Source organism: Micropterus salmoides, unplaced genomic scaffold (assembly GCF_014851395.1).
Source record: "Micropterus salmoides isolate LMB-PRFRI ecotype aquatic unplaced genomic scaffold, ASM1485139v1 Ms_hic_scaffold_5, whole genome shotgun sequence".
Taxonomy (NCBI): Eukaryota; Metazoa; Chordata; class Actinopteri; order Centrarchiformes; family Centrarchidae; genus Micropterus; species Micropterus salmoides.
In genome coordinates this window covers 11,098,916-11,116,349 of record NW_024044237.1, presented here as the reverse complement: position 1 = coordinate 11,116,349, position 17,434 = coordinate 11,098,916, and the positions used below count along the sequence as shown (strand labels likewise).

General features: G+C 40.0%; 1 protein-coding gene across 2 annotated transcripts in view; it reads left to right on the top strand.

The window, feature by feature from the left end:
* The window catches only part of tenm1 (teneurin transmembrane protein 1), a 168,459-nt gene that overhangs the window by 52,707 nt on the left and 98,318 nt on the right, over nt 1-17,434 (top strand). For both annotated transcript variants that reach the window (XM_038699968.1, XM_038699967.1), the window contains one exon: nt 6,341-6,579. In XM_038699968.1, coding sequence (XP_038555896.1) covers nt 6,341-6,579 — 239 coding nt within the window. The remainder of the gene's footprint in view (nt 1-6,340; nt 6,580-17,434) is intronic.

Here is a 17,434-nt window from a genome sequence, read left to right as displayed (position 1 = left end):
AAATAAAGGGCTTCGATCCAAAATGCTTTCAGTCAAAAACAGTGTTTATGTCATTTTGCAAGGAAAGCCTTCAACTAAAAACATCTTCAAGGCAAATTGCCCTACTTCAACATAATGTCACTTGATTAAAGACATTTCTTTAATCTCAGAAATGAGGATCATTAGATTAACGAAAATTCTTTCATCAGGAATGTGAGTTGGCAGACGTTGACAATTTCTTAGAAAAATGATTAAGAATGAATGTTGGACTAAAGGATTTGTTAGGATGGACATGTTTTGAACATGTAGAGAGGAGAAAGTGGAACACCACGCAGGCCTCCTGGGTATTATTACAGGACTTTGCACAGCATCAAAGTCATAACGAATCTCTCAAGTTTTTTGGGATTATTTTCATTCTCATACCCCACTGAAGACAGATTTACCAGGAGACCACTATCTGAGTTATACTATGTAAAAGAAAGGTAGAATGGGCCTACTCTTTTCAGGAACACTTTGTGATCCCACTTCCAAGTGTAGAGCACCAGATTAATTTTTTCCAAATGCTTGCAGACAAGCCACTGGAATTTCGTCCCATCAAACAGAATTAAGCATTTGCTAGCTGCATATGTAATAATTGATCAGAGAATTATTTAGGAGATCCTCATTTGTGAGGCTGCTTTTCGAGAAGAAGCAGCAAGGTGCATAAGAATATGTTTGCATGTTTAATGAGAGCACGATGCAGCAGCTGAATTCTGGTATTATGAGTGAGAATGAGATTGGCAGGCCGCCACACCAGAAGAAGAGATTTTAATAAGTTATGCATTAGGCCATAATTAGATCTTACCTCATTTAAAGGAAGGGAAGAATAAAATTAGATTCAGTGACAATTTAAATTAATCATTGGCCAGACATGACTATCAATGTAAAAGACTTGTCAGAAGTGCATCGTAATTACATTATCTATTTGCTTTAAATGAAAATCCACCATAAACAAAATTCACACTTTTTGTGTGTGTGAAATTGCTCAAATAATATTTGCTGAACATAAAGAACTCTCTCCCAAAGAGAGATGTGATTATAAAACACAATTTCCGCAGTGGCTTAGTATATTGGATGGTGCCTTTTTGTAGTAATACATTTTTGCATTTGGGAGTTTATAGTCAAATAAGTTTCATTTGATAGTGCGCTATTAGTTCTGAGCCATAAAATGTAATCATATTCATAGTCAATAGAATAGTGTCCCTTCATAACATAATTCAGATATTATTGGCTCTTTTCTATCTAGCTTTTGGTGGGGGCAAGGCAAAAAAATGGCTGTCTTCACTGCTTAACTGTTTTGGGTTGAATTTAATATTCAGGCACTCTCCTCTCTCTCCTCTTTCACATTCTCAGATACACTGCTAATCTAATGATTTCATATTTCTGCTCTTACCCTGATACTGCGGTTATCAGCTCAATCTCAGGCATGCGATTAAAGATTTATCAAGTATTTATAAACTTGACATGGGGGCTCTTGCCAATGGAATTATAAGTGATGCTATGACCTTAATAAAATGGCAAAAAAATGTGTACAATATTTCTTGTTGTCAAGTGCACGTCTAGTTTCTCCGACGTGTGTTTGATAAATCTGTATCGAAGTATATTGACGTTGCGTCAGCAGAGATTAAAACTGTTTGAAGTGTGCATAGATTTCCTTTTCAGCTGCATATCTGTTATATTTCTGGAGAGGCCAACTTGTGTAAGTGGAAGGATGCAGATATGGATATTCAATATATCTGACTGGGTCTCACACTAGGTCTGTTAAGAGGCATAACAAATGTTGGTACTGCCTTCTCTCCTTCCTCTTATCGCTAAGAAGTGATACTACTTGAGTAACACACGGTGCATGCGCAGCTACACACTGAAATAAACTTTTATACGCACACGCACGCACCGTATATCTGCATGTACCTGTGTGTGTACCTGGTAATTCACACATATCCAGGTAAAGACAGCCCTTGGGCCATAGACTCCGACCTCCTGGAGAGTGGCAACTCTCATTTTCTTCCTTACTCGGGGGAAATCTGCCCTCCGATATGAATTCAAAGCTTCCTGGGCGTCGCCCCTGGATGTTGTCTGAGAAGATCAAAGGCAGGGAGCCAGGAAGAACAGTGAAGCATTTTTAAAAGCACCACACAAGAAGACACAAGTTCCACATGCGCAGACAAATGCAATTTCCTTAGCTGGATTCTGATCCCTTTTGCTCTAGTCCACCTTCAGCAGAGCAATAAAAGCACCACAGCGGACTCGACCTGCGTACTGGCCTCAAAAAATGTGAAAATGCTTACCTGAACTTGACATCTTTTTGTGTATGCTTGTCTTGTCTGGGCATCCCTGAGCTGAGCTATGTTCCTCCATGTGCATGTGTGCGTGCATTTGTCCTAAGTTTATTTCTGGCCTTTCAGAGTTGAACTACAATTGACCCTTAGGTGTGTGGTTGCTCCGTGTGCAGCCTCCTGTGTCCCCCATCTGACACACAGCCTTCAGCAGATGCTGGATGGATGGATGGAGAGAGGAAGGGAGGCAGACAGGGAAGGATGGATGTCATCTGTCTCTCATCTTAAACACAGCCACATTATAGACAGGTGGAAAGAGAAAAACAGAAAGAAAGAGACTAAAGATGACTGACAAAATGATTTTGCCAGCAGAATTAAAGTAAATAATGACATTAAAACAGACAGAAAGACAATTAAATAGCAAAAAATATCCATTTTACCCTAAATTAAGTCTGTTATTGACTCCTACAAAAGAGTCAATGCGGTGAGATGTTTTTCATTTTACTCTGCTTTAAATTATTTTTTTTTTGTTATTGTTATTGTTGTTATATTGCTCTAGTGCATGCTTTGCCTTATGTAGAGCAGTATAATTTGCTTCTATGTTTGAAAAGTCCTATAGAAATAAACTCGCTGTGCCTTGCCTTGGGATAATTTCACCAGTTTCTTATGCAAATCATTGTTTCAAGTATTTCCTTGAAGTAATATGCATGACACAAATGCTGTGATCTGCTTTATTCTGTCATGCATCATGATACCCAAACTCAGTTTTAAAAAATTCTTGAAACTAGAATTTTTTCTTTTTTTAAGTGAAATCCATCTTCAAGGCTGAATATGAGACTAAATTACTTGAGAAGATGGATGTGTTTTGCCGTGTATGAGGGCAAATGGACGAGGTATGGGGCAGGGTCAGTCTGGTGTCCAACGACGCTGTCAGTCTGCTATCTCGCCCCACTTTAATGGCCTGTCCTCTGAGAGCCCCCTTCAGAGACCACAGTCCTTCCAGCAGCCTGCGACCTCACACCATTCGCTGCACGGACAGAAGAACACTCTAGCAAGCTGAGCCCGACATATCGCGCTCACAGCCGGTATTAACCCTCGGAGAGCACACAGTAACCTGGGGCAATCATTGCTGTCAGAGAATTCCAGGAGCTCCAGGATATTTTTTTGTTATGGAAAATACACACACCCACTGCAGGGAAAAAAACAATAAGTCATAGCGTTTTTTTTTGCCTCTGATGTTTTCTCCAATATAACCATTATTTGTTTCCCCACAACAACAGACTTTGTTCATTTTTTGATGGAAGTCAATATGGCCGGAACAAGCTGGAACTGCTTATAATTGCCTGCCCAGATCCACGTTTCCAAATTGAATAATTTCCTAGCCCCTATATTTCTGCGTCCTCGTCTGACACCCTCCAACCCTCGCCCTCAATTATCCAAACACAATATAGATGAAATGCTACCTAGATTAATTGGCCTTCAGCTTAGTTCGCTATCATCACCATCTAACTCCCTCTTTTTCATAATGAAAATGAACCTCATCTTCGTTTAGCTAATACAGCAGTATAACTTAAGAAGTCACTTTGATGAGTCAAAAAAAGGAATAGGTAAGTCATTGATCCGTGGCTGCCAGGGCTTTTTCATTCTCTTTCATATCATTGTTGCTCTGCATTACAGTAGCTGCTCGTAACCATGTACCAAAGAGGCACTTTGTCAAATTTGGGCTTCTTTTCTGATGAAGGACTTGGACTGAGCTTATAGTTTCACATTCTGTGGCTTATACCGTATCTGTAGTGTGCTGTGGAAATAATACATAGCAGTTTGTGGCAAGACTGTTTTCTATTGTTTAACTGGTTATAGTGCACTAACTGTGAATAATGTGTTTCACATTTGCCACATATTGCTCATCCCCCACAATTTATGGTGGAACATAATATAAATTGCAAGTGGAATCGCAGCGCTTTGGGACTTCCTTTGACTACTTTTCGTCCTTGATTTTAGCTTTTTTGGATTAATTTTTGATGATGCATTACTTGCAAGTTAAGAGACCACTTAAATTAAAAGCACACAAATGTAGCCACACGTGGGATATTAAGATATTTAACTAAATTACGTAGTTCTAGACAGTGCTAAGAGTTTTTTCAACCAGGTAAGGTTTAGATAGACTGTATCTTTATGCACTGGCAAATTAGAACAGTCTGACATCTGAATCCTGAGCCAGCCTGTATTAATCATTAAAAAAAAAAAGAGCAGGAAAGGGGTCTTCTCTAAAATCTTCCACCTTGGGGGCTCTTTAAATGAGTTTCAGTCAGGCATACTTCAGAGTGAGACTGAATTCCACTGAGTGCAGATTTGCATAAATACAATCAGAATAAGATACTAGATACCTAAGAAAAGATGATGTCTGTGCTGTGCTAAGCTAATTGGTGAAGGATTGAACCACTGTCCCAGATAGGCTTGCCCTGTAACTTTGATTGTTTCCAAATTCAAACTGTAATCTACTTTAGAAACACAAAAACAGTGGTCCCAGAGGTGGCAAGTAGTTTGTGGGACACAGAATGCGTAACGGCTCCCTCCTCATAAGATTAGAACAGCAATTAAATGTTCTTTCGCTAAACCCATCCCCCAAAGAACAATTGTCCAATCATCAATCAAAGCTTAGCAACCGTAAAACTTGTTCATGGAGTTGTCCATATGCCAAAGTGCTGTGCATAGTGCTGATGAAAGAGTGATAGTCAGTATTTAAAGAGAGGTTGGTTTCTTTTCCCTAGCTTTTCCAAAACTCAAAACAAAGGAGAAATGGAATAAATAGCAGTGTGTTTATCTGCTCCCTCAGCTACTATAGTGGTACCTAAGTGTTACTCTCAAGGAGGATTGCTAGCTTCCTGGAATGGTTGGGGGGGGGTAAATGTTCATATTACTGTTATTATGTATAAAATTTGTCCAAATATTTGTCCTGCTAGTACTACATTCTTCTGTGAGTGCTCTGATTGTTCTGTTTGGTTGGTTGAACATGACAGGACAGACATGCTGAGGGAGACTGCAGGGGGAGAGGGAACGGTCAGAGCAGGAGGGTTTCCTTCTATCTCATTCAAATCGCCCTGTCAAACCTGTAACCTAACTTCCCATAGATTTGCACTGAAATGATTCTCAAAAATACCCCGCATCAGTTCAATATGGAACAAGTCTTAAGTCCAGTTACAGGACGATTCGTTATTTTACGGGACGGTTGGCAACCCTACTCCCAAGGCCAAGGAGCATATTATTAAATAACTGCAATAGGTTGTGTAGTTACATGTTATGTTAAAAAGCTCATCTACTGAGTAGTATTTCAGAGTTTAGAGTAATTTAAGAAGCTCTGTCCAGCCTTTTATTGGATTTGGGGAAGTTTACACTCCAGTGAGCTCAGCCAACACCCACAGATAGCATTACGTTTGCCAAACACATCATCATCTGAGCCTTTTTTCTTGTAACATTAAAAGTGAAAGCATACTTTTTTTGAACAAGGAGGCTAAACAGCCAGACAGGGAACGAAATAACAATCTAACATTGTTTCCTAATGTTTATAATCCTCACTTCACTATCTGGTGAAGCTGACTTTATGCCTCATGTCTTTGAGCACAATATAATCTATGTAGCCATCAAGTGCATGTTACAAGACTCTCCTTCTAAAATGAGTCTGCAGCCGGAGAAAGTGTTTTCAAGCTTTCAAATAACTCTCCGGAGCTAACCTTAGCTTAATTAGCTAGCTAGACAAAGCTGAGTAAATCTGCCAGTGACTGTTGTCATTTCTGCCGACAAAATCAACGGTTGCTGGCAAGAAATGAGAGGCCTGCTTTTGTCTGCCTCTGTCTGAAATCAAGAACCCATTGTTTCCAAAATTGCTATGAACTTTGAGTGGTAAATCTTCCATCATTAACTCTGTAAACTGCATATGCGCCAAGCAAACTGACAGGCGTCGCGACAGTTTGGTGAGGGGGGCTTAGCAAACAATTGGATTCAATTGCAGGTAAGAATAAAATGTCTTCTTTGTCTTTCTCCCGCAGACACTTCCTGTTCAAGCAGGGCTCTGGTTCATCGGCTCTACTGTCAGGGGCGGGGCAGGGTTACCCTCTGACATCTGGGACCGTGTACTCCCCTCCACCCCGGCCTCTCCCTCGCAGCAGCGTGACCAGACCACTGTTTACCTTTAACAAGCCTCACCGCTGCTGCAACTGGAAGTGTACAGCCCTGTCGGCGTCGCTGCTTACTCTCACCCTGGCCCTGCTGCTCACATACGTCATTGGTGAGTTAGAGTACCCATCAACCATCCAGCGCGCACATGTAGTGTGTTGCTGTACAACAAGATTTGCTTTTGTTGGTTCTGATTTTATTTTAAAAGAATCAACATTTTCGAAACAGATCGCTATGGAGGGGCCAGGAAATTGGGATGCTTGACAAGAGACTGCCTAATTAATTCAAAAAAGAATCAATAAAAAATGCAGAAACAAACTCCAACAGGGTTTTTTTTACACACAAAATGTAGCCGACTTGAAAGGGTAAAATAAAACAAAGGAACAAAAAAAGACAGAAAAAAAACAGAAGAGATCAATAGGGAACAGAGATGGACTGCTGAAATTTTTTTACTTTGCTTTTAAAACAGCAGGTAATATATTCCAAATGTGACCCTCTGTAGGATCTTTTCAATTGTAAATTAGCTGTCCTGGACCAAAGCGCACAAAACTGGTGATTATTCTGTGATTAATATGTCCATGCAGTAAGAAACTCACACACACACCTTATTATGTTCCTACTTGTTTCAGACTTGCTGTTTTTATTATATTGATAAATCCAGGTTCATTTTAGCTTATGGTCTTATTGTCTGGGCTTTTTATAATGTTTCTATAATTTTCATTTACTTATTCAATATTTAACTTTGTCTCATTTGTTTTAAGTTGAGGTCTCATTACTTAAATCACTTTTAAAAATTTTTTTAAATCACATTAGTAGCAGTATTGCGATCTGAATACTTAACCACTGACAATATGCAGATAAACGCAGCATATTTCTGAGCTACTAATGCAGGCTGATTAACTCCAGTGTTATGACTGCTACTAATTTAGAAATAATTTGGATCTTTAAAATCAAGAAAGTTTCTGGAGTTTTTCTTCAGTCTGGAAGATCATCAGCAGAGTTTCTCAAAGTCAGACACCAAATTTATTCATTGATCCCCTCCGATTGCACCAATTCCCTGTTCATCCTCAACCTTGGCCCGGCCCTCCACCTCAGCACATCGTCTCCCCTCCACCGCCCCAAGTGCAGATATCCCAACCCAGCCAGTTCATTTCTCTCCCGTGGTGGTGCTCAAGGTCACGCCGGAGCAGGCGGGGGTTTGCATTAATCACACACACATACATGCACGCACATCACAGACAGACATCACACACACACGCACGCTGGCGAATCCATGCAGATTAATCCCCTGGCTGAACCATGCTATTCCATTAATGTCCCAGCCCCGGTAATTAGTGCATTAGTGAGGAGTGTGAGTGATGACTTGGAGACGACATCACCTTTTAATTGGTGTCATGCTCCACTCCTGCTTGGCAATGATCGATCTCCATGTTGACATCACCATGGCAACTGCACTGAGATGTATGGGATGTAAGTATAGATGATATGTTAGCCTGTAAATCAAAGATATTCAAATAGCATGATTAAAGTGGTCATGGACTTAATGTCTTTGTCTAGGGGAGAGGTTGAGACATCGGCCACCAGATGATTAGGTTCTCTCATTACATAATAATTCAGTAATTTTAATGAATTAATTAACAGCCACTGACAGGAATGGGGGGGGGGGGGGGGGGGGGGGGGTTCTCCCTTCAGTAGTTTTGCGCTTTTTCATCTTCATTAAATAATAGCCCTGACATTTTCTGTATATTGATTTTTAGTCTGTCTCTCATTAAATCAGGTTCTTATTGAAGATGAGTTCATATTATCATATAAAAAATATATAAAAATATATTTAGTGTTTAAAATATGGTGATGAATTATCCCTTATTCCAAATATAATCATCCTCTACAGGCTATTCTGCTGTACTAGTTGTTTGATTTTATTTATTTATTTTTTCATGTATAATGGTTTGCTAATGTTAAGGTAAATGTGGTTAGAAGAAAAAAAGGTATTTGATTGCATAATCTATTTAAAGAGCAAATGATTATTAGTCCTTAGTTGCAGTACTACATGTAAGTATTCACAATAATAGCCACAACTTGTCCCATATCTGTATCTTTCTTAATCCTGCATTAGGTAACTTTAGTGCGTATTGTCTGTCAGTGTGATACTGCTGATGCTGCCAACTGAATCAAGACATTTGCAACATTTAAAAAAATATGACATATTCCTTTACAGCCGTGCCAAGCGGGAGCCCAGCATTTCAGAATGCTGGAAATGCATCCCCCACTTGGTGAAAATCATCTTAACGCAGCTGTTACATTTGGCTGAATCCTCATCTTTTCTCGTGATGCTCAGCCAAACTTTACACTGCCTGCCGCAGTCATCCATGGTTCAGCATGTAACTGAGCTAGTAACTGACCCCACATGCTAAGTGGAGGCACAGAGTGACCGCGAGGTCCTTGCTGCAGATCTTGGACACTTGATGTGGCTCTTAATAATTTTAAAAAACACAGGACATTGATGATTTGTAGCAAATCTTTTTTTTGACAGTGTGGAACCAGTTCTTAATACCCACCTCAAATTATTGGCAGTCCTTAAAGATCTTAGTGCAAGTTATGTGACTTGTTTATTAATTTCGGGGAAAGTAACCCAGCAAATAATGAGGTACTAATATTATGTTTCAAATTAAGGTTTCCAATTAGCACAACAATAGGACGATGCATGATTGCAGAGATAATGCTGTGCCTAAGTGATTGCAGCGTATGCCCCCTGTTGTGATTAGCCAAGGCAGTCCTCTCTTTCTTTACTGCCCTTTTTACTCTCCTCCCATACCCCCTGGTGGTGCCGGGGCTGCGAATAGCTTTGTTAATTTGTTTATCTCCCAACGTACCCCTCCCTCCTGCAGTCGTAGCTTGTTATTAAGCACAACACGGCCATCAGATATGAGGAGCAGGCATTATGATAGCAAACGGGGCATTTAAGGAGAGATAGAGGACAGATTAAGATTGCATCTGTAATCTTGAAGAATATTGCTACTGACAACACTACCAGCAACTCATTTTCTATTCCGAGCCTCATTTAAGTTCTGCCTCCGTAAAAATCTACCTACTATTGCTCTATCATGCTGACAAAAAAAAGCTAATTAGAGTATTTTCTGCATTAATGAATATCTTGCTGTTTTAAACAGTTACAATCCTCTATTGTTGAATCAAATATGAGGAGAGGGCGGGATGTTTCAGTTATGAAAGATAATCATCTCTATGGCAACAGGGAGAAGCTACTGACGCAAGTGAAATGAGCAAGTCAGCAGCACCCTGCAATCAAATAATCACCTCCAAATCACATTTCAGTCACAGGGACACAGACAGTGTACACTTTAAGCCAAGATCTTCTTTATGATTCTGTTTTGCAATACGTGCTGCTTCAGGGGACCTGGTGGTTCCATAAAGAACCAAATGACTCGTTAGTGGCTTTAAGTTCATTACTTTCGCGTTATTTCTTTTTAGTAAATCTGCTTTCACAGTGTGATGGCAATTCAAAGCATCTGCCTTAAAAATTAGCCATTATTTACAGGGGTCAAACTCAGTACAGTCTCCAATTGAAGAAAAATGATATTGTGTCTGTGTGTTTATTGGAGTTACAACTAATGATTATTTCTATTCTAAACAAATCTGCTGATTATTTTCTTGATTCGGTTTTCCAGAGCCTAAGGTGCTGCCTTCCCATGTCTTGTTTTGTCCAACAAATAGTCCAAAACCCGGAGATAATTCAGTTTACACGAATACAAGACAAAAGAGCACATCCATTTTGGAAGCTGGAACAAGCAAATGTTAAAAAAATATATAAATATTTGCATTTGTTTTCCGTTGACACACTAAATAACTGTTTAAGTTTTAATGTGTATGTTTTACAAGTAAGTGCTGAAATGATTTATCAGTTAATGACACAAATTAAGTGACAACAAACGTGATTAATTAATCATGTGAGTAGAATGAGGTAAAAATGTCCAACATTTTCTACTTTCAGATACCTTAAATGTGATCATTTACTGTATCATTGTAAATTCAGTTGGTTGAACAAAACGAGCAGCATTTGAAGATGCTACAGTGGGCTCTGATAGGCATTTTGTTTGGGGGGGGTTAGACATTCTATTCAATCTATTTATTTTGAAAAGTTCAACAAAGGAATTGAAAATAGTCTTTAATTGCAGCCCTACTTACCAAATAACAAATGTGCTTGGTGGCTAGAACAGGATGAGAGTTCTTAAGTCGCTCCCTCTTGATCTGGATTTCTCCTCCAAACGTCCTAGCAGGGCTTGTCTGTCTCAGCGCCAGGCTGATTACAGCTTATCATGACTTTAGTGCTTGTGCTATTCTGTGTTGTTGACCACCCTGGCTAAAAAGTTGAAAAATTACAACTGGGAGCTGAGGAGCACACTTTACCAACCGTACATTATGCCCAGAAGACATTTTCTCAGACACACATTCACATTTAACAGCAATATGTCATAGGTCATGAAAGTTTAGTACAGGTGTTCAGGCTTTATGGATTGTTTTTTTTATCTTAGTCCCCTGTTTCCTGACAGAAATTTAAAAAGGGCAATAAAACACACACAGTCACAGAACTACTGTACATGTACTTGTCTAATTCTATTCTCTTAGGCAATGAACCACAGCATGCAGACATGTAACAACTGAAGTGCTGCACTGCAAACTAGCAACAAAGCTAACATTAGCAAATAATATCATATGAGCTATCTATTGCTGTTGTAACATTTTTTTGTGAGTCAGACCACAGATGGTACAGACGTAACACGATAAGAAATGTAATCATTTTTTTTTCAATCTTTCAGCTACTGCATCTGCTATCACATTCTGACAGTCACACAAGAGGTGATGGTGTAAAGACGGAGGTTGCCATGTTCGCACCAGCCTGGTGTCACTATTGCTAATGTGAGCCATTGTGAGCCAAGCAGAGTGCACCTATTTGCTATCAACATCTATGGAATATAAATTATGTTGTCAATCATTAACCACATTGCGAGACAAAAGATTTGTGATACTATTTAGCATGTCTGATATATATATAAAATATTTAAAAGGCCATTTAGGAAGATGTTGTCTTACTATTTAGAAAATCAGTGACAGGAGCAACATAATTTTACCCAAAATTTCACATTTGCATCTCAATTACTTCACTTATCACTGCACTGGCACTGACGTTTTTTTTGCTAGAACAATATTATTGGAGCTACCCAAAAGATGCAGGTGGCCCTCAAAATACCTATGCTAAATTGTTTTGTTAGCTCTAAAGTATCAAGCAATTAAGTTTAATTATAAGTAATTAATGCAATAAATAAACAAATATTGGCTGAAAATATAAACAAGAGAGAGACTGAATTTTAAAAAATTGTTTGCATCCTATGTCTAATCATCCACAATTATTAGGATGATTAGACATAGGATGCAAATAGTTTAGTCCCCATGTAGCTAACTGCATCAATGTTCCTGTACAGTTACCCCAAAAACTAAAGCCTGCATGTTAACAAGCAAACACAGAAGAAATAAAAGAAACAAAAAGCAAAGGAATTAAAATCATGTTTCTGTCAGAGTAAAGGTGAGTTGCCAGCTGCATAATATTTTAGTCTGCTTTAAGTTAAGCTAGCACAGATACTTAACAGTTATAGTGTGTGTGGAAACTCCAATGTTATGTTGGAAGTGAGACAAGACGCCCAAGAAGCAGTTTTAGAAAGCAAAAAAAAGAGGAAAAACTAGCTTTTAATCAGTAGCTGAGAAAGCACCTTGCCGTACTCTCAACTTGCATAACTAGCAGATGTGTGAGCTTGAGAGCTATTGCTGATGAAAGTAAACAAAGAAGGTAGCTGATGCCTGCTCAAAGAGTTTATAGTGGTAATCTAATAATGTTCAGATGGTATCTCCTCTTTAGACTAAGTTTATAATATGAAAAACGAGAGGGCGGCAGCAGGTCCCCTACCATCTAATGAAGCCTGGTGAAGGGACAAGGTGAGCTTATGAAAGATATGGACTAGTAGCTCTTAAAGGTTAAAGAAAATGTGGGACTGTTTAGACAAGGTAGTTGACCTTTTATTAGGCCATAATAAGTGCGGTGATAAGCCAACATCCTGTCTCAGATACAGTTTTTGACTTTTACAACAGATTTTGACTCATAACAGAATCAAAATCACTCAATACAATCATTCAGCAAGTCCAGCAGTTGTACAGGAATAGGCATTTTTCTCAGAAGATATTTTGACTTGTAACAGTAGGGAAAGCACACAAACAGTATAAATGAATGATAGCTGAATTAATGTTTATTGTGCATGCTCTCTGTCACCCTGTCATGCCTTACTGGGACATTGGAATAGAATGGAGCCTTTGTTAATGTTATTAGTAACACTTATACTTTTCCTGCCAAGACAAATCAAAATGTCTGCTGTGAAAAAAACATACTGTGTTGGAGACAAGAGAACAAAGAATATGCATCACTTACCAGATTCAATTGTTTTGTTTGGTTGACAACACTGTATAAAGTGATCAACCAGCACAGCATCCTTGGTTAGCCGTTTAGAAATAATATTCCTGGCCAATCTGGATCTGTAATATTGCTTTTGTGCATACAGCATCTTGGACTGAGGTGCATGAGGGAACTATTGTTGTTAGGACACAGAGGTATATCACAGCTAATGTAATTTTATATCACAATATTTTATATATAGTGATATATAATGCAATTAAATTTTCCGGGAAATTGTCTGTAGATAAAAATAAAACGAGATGTTTGTTTTGGGGTAATGTAAATACCTTTAAATAAAATACCTTGCAAATCAAAGTACTTTATCACATGCAGCCTTGCCGTAAAGCAGTTACGCTCATTGATTTGCAATATAGCCTGCAGCATTGCAAAAAGCTTCCATGGTATAAATGGTCGGGCCAAATCTCTGACTGTTGACAAATGTATTTCATCTCACGGTATATATTGTCATATTCCTCACCTCTACTGTCAAGCATAAGGGAAGATAGCATACTTTGGTCTCGGGCTGGTGGTGATGCAGCACTGCTTCGCGCCACATGGCTTTAAACATCTTCAGCACCACTGTTCCCGACTCTTATTGTAGTGTTTTAGTAAACACACAGAGTTGAAAACACATGAATATTGGAGGGTCCAATGAGGGAGCTTTACCCGTTTTCCTTTTAGCTTAAGGCAGAAAATCAGAACTGATGTGCTGTAACCTGGCTGTGACTGTTATAAACATTGCAACTACAGATTAACTTGGTGAGGAAGTAGCTGCTATATCGCAATCGTGTTTTATATTTTATATATTTATGACACATTTTTCACAAGTATGTTTGACATTCAGTCTTCATGTGCAAAGTAATTAAAGAAATGTCCCAACTGAAAGACAGGGTGTAAAGCTCCTTGGCCTGATTTTACAGTTTACCGATGGAAAGGACAAAGAAGCAAAGACTCTGTACAAATCCATGTGGAAGCAAAGCCACCCCCAAAATAAAAGTAAAAGTCCCAGTCAAAATTGGAAAATCTCAAATATGCTGATTCACTCTGCTGAAGATGTGCTACTCTTATTCACTATGAACTGTGCCCCATATGTAATCAGACAGCACAATCTGCAGGCCACCGCACACATACTGCACTGTACTTTGTGATGGCTGTACTGAGTTGGACACAAATGCTGAATTCCTGAAACTATAGGTAGGTGGTCTTTATGCACTGCATTCATTAGCATGTATCAACTTTGTGTAGTAATAATAACCTCTGTGGAGTGAACAGTCTGTATAGTGGAGGATGCAGTCTGTTCTGATAGCAGGTGGTGGGCAGGAGGCCAGAGATTATGTCAGGGGGTCAGCTGAGTCCGTTGATGGCTGTCTGGATGAAGCTATTGAGGTGTTGAGTCGGCCTGGTCCTAATGAAATATTACCTTCTCCCAAAGGAGGAAACGTTTTGAACAGGTGTTTGTCTGGGATCAGCGGCGATCCTCTTCATTCTGCAGTTCTGTCAAGGAGGGCAACTGGCGACCAATTATCTACTCAGCAATGCTGAGTGGGTAAGATTGGCTGCTACAACTTGTTTCCAGTAGGCCCTGGAAACTAGAACCCTTTCTATTAGGAGTGCACTGGCTCAGCACAGTTCAGTTGGACACAAAATCGCTGTCACACACAGTGACTCAATCACAGTACAGTAATGCTGCGTGTTCTGCACTGTGTATTGGCTTTATTCTCTTTTTCTCAATGTTTTTAATCTGTTAATTATAGCTCACGCTGAGAGAGCTTTCACCTTTGAGTCACTATGTGTGTCTGCATTTATGCCTCTGTGTGTGTTTTAGGATGTGTGTGTGTGTGAGTGTGTATACACAAATATACTATATTATTGGGGCTCATTATTTTTCAGTTACTAGTTCTCAAACAAGAAAATATTTGTGTTGTAAATATATGTCTGTTTTGATTGGTACACCAGAACACAAATATGATGGTTTTATTTAAAAGAAATTATACAAAATGAGAATGACTCTGGTTGGTACTGACAGATGTTGGTACTTCTTGGTGAAAATCTGTCCAAAAAACAGCAAAAACAATGAGCATTTGTATCTGAGTCCCAAAGTATATGTGTGTGTGTTTGTATGTGTGTGTGTGTGTGTGTTTAAGCATGTGCATGTGTGTGAAGGTACATGCCTGACTTTGTGATTGGGATTGTGTATGTGTGTGTGTGTGTGTGTGTGTGTGTGTGTGTGTGTGTGTGTGCTCCCCTCCCTCAGCTTCTTTCAGCCAGCTGCTTCATGCCTCATTGGGGTCTGTATTGATTGGTCCAGTTTCTCTTTGTTTTCAGTCCTCTATTTTGGTCGTCTGATGCAGCTCTAAGAAACCCGCTGGCCTTTGCTAAAACTGCCCTAACAGCTAGAAAAGCCTTTGGTAAAAATTGCTTTAAATGGCTAGACAGACTCTGGTCAGAAAGTTCTGAATGGCGAGAGAGCCCTTTGGTAAAATGTCTCCAGAAGGTCAGAGAGGCTGCAATGAAATAGCCTCAATAGCTCCAATAGTTCACCGGGCAAGTACGTGCTTACACACATGCACACGGATGTGCACAGCAACTTACACTCACACACTCTTTATTTCTTTCTCATTCTCTCTATGACACCCCCACACACACAAACACACACAGGGATGGAGCTGTATGTGACTGTGAGCGGCAGTTGCGAGTCGCTGTTTGTCTGCAGCGTTTTAGCTCTCAGTGGTGGCTGCCAGAGGGGAATCTAACATGGCGCCGATACCCTGCTCATTTAACACTATTCTGTCTGTTGGAACATGACTCAGCTTTCAGAAAAGGACCAGATCAGTAAGACAGCGAGTGGGAGACAGACATGGAGAGTGGGGGACTCTGACAGGAAGGGAGAGGGGGCGTGATTAGAAATGAAAGAACAACAGAGAAATGCGTGAAGCAGAAAGCTTGGATCTGTTGGACTTGGTGTACTGTCGCAACCGTGACTAACTAGATGACAGTGACAGCGAGTTTCACTGGTAAATAAACACCAGGATACACAGTAAATCTCATCATTCGAGATGTGAGAAGTGTGTCACCACCTCCGCTCTGCCTTTATCCCTCTTTCCATCGTTTTATCCCTTTATCCAGACAGGACTTCCCATTCCATATTAGCAAGGTCACACGGACGAGGAGTCCTGGTTTATACTAGTCAAGACGTTGCAGGATGAGGCTCTGCTTCTGCTCACACACACACTTGCACACAAGCAAATGTCAGCAGACACACACTCACGCGCGCTAACATACACACTTAAACAGTCATGACAGCGGTATTAGTAGCTTTTAAGGGTTTGTTGGAGGGGAATAAGAAAAACACTTTAGCACCTCTTGTCTGTCAGAGTGGAGCAAGGGCCAACAGGCGAAAAGGCGGAAGGGCAGGCAGACCCCCAGGCTCTCAGTCTCTACTCTAACATTGACTTAGACACAGATTTGTTTTATTGGCTCTGAAGTCCCTCTCCTTCACTCTCCTTCACACTTGTTTTCTCCATTTGTCTCTCTCCTTCTTTCTTACTCCTCTCCCTGTGTCTTTTTTCTCCCTCTGCCCTTCTTTCTCCGTCTGCCTTTCTTTCTCCCATCCCTCAGAAGTTGTGGCTTAGCTAGAGGCTTGACACAGCCATGCAGAACTTGGATGAGAAATTGCTTTTACTGTACATGCTAAACTACACACTAAATCGAATGACTGATGCTCTTGAAAGTGTTTGCTGCAGGGCGAAGCCAGCTGTAGTCTTTGGTTGTCAGATGGAATATAGTTGGCGTTTAGCTGTATGTGTATGAGCGAAAAGAACTTGACAATCAGGTCTGGGTGTGTTTCTGCTTGTGAGAGAGTATTGATAAATCATTTTTAACTGACTGCAGTGCTACCTTGGCTGTAATGGTTATCGATAAGACAGTATATTCCCAGTCAGTCTCACCCATTGTGTCTTGCAGCCCAACCCAGCTCTGTTACAAACACCAGATAACTGCATCTAGGCATGAACCAGGAATGCACGCACGCACACACACACACAGTTTTCTTTCTCCATCTCCTTTCCACTCCTTCTCCCACTACGAGTGTGAAATCTAATCATCACTGGAGCCCACAATCATTTCTATCTAATCTGGAGACCGACACATGCCTGACAACAACAATAGCAGCAACTGCAGCAGCAACTTCATTCCCACATTATCGGTGCTTTTCAGCTCAATAGTCTGCTATTTAAACCTGCCTATCTGGAAGAGAATGCTGAAGAGAATTTAGTGGTTCAGGGTTGCCATTTATTGCAGTCACAATATGATACGGCATCCGTACGTCCTGGCATTCCAGCTGTTAATGTACAACAGCTGTAATGGAGCGGTTGTTATCTCAGCAGCCTTTCTAACTTTATCCACACAGTTCCACCAGCTTGGATCTCTCTCTGTTCTCTTATTTCTCTCC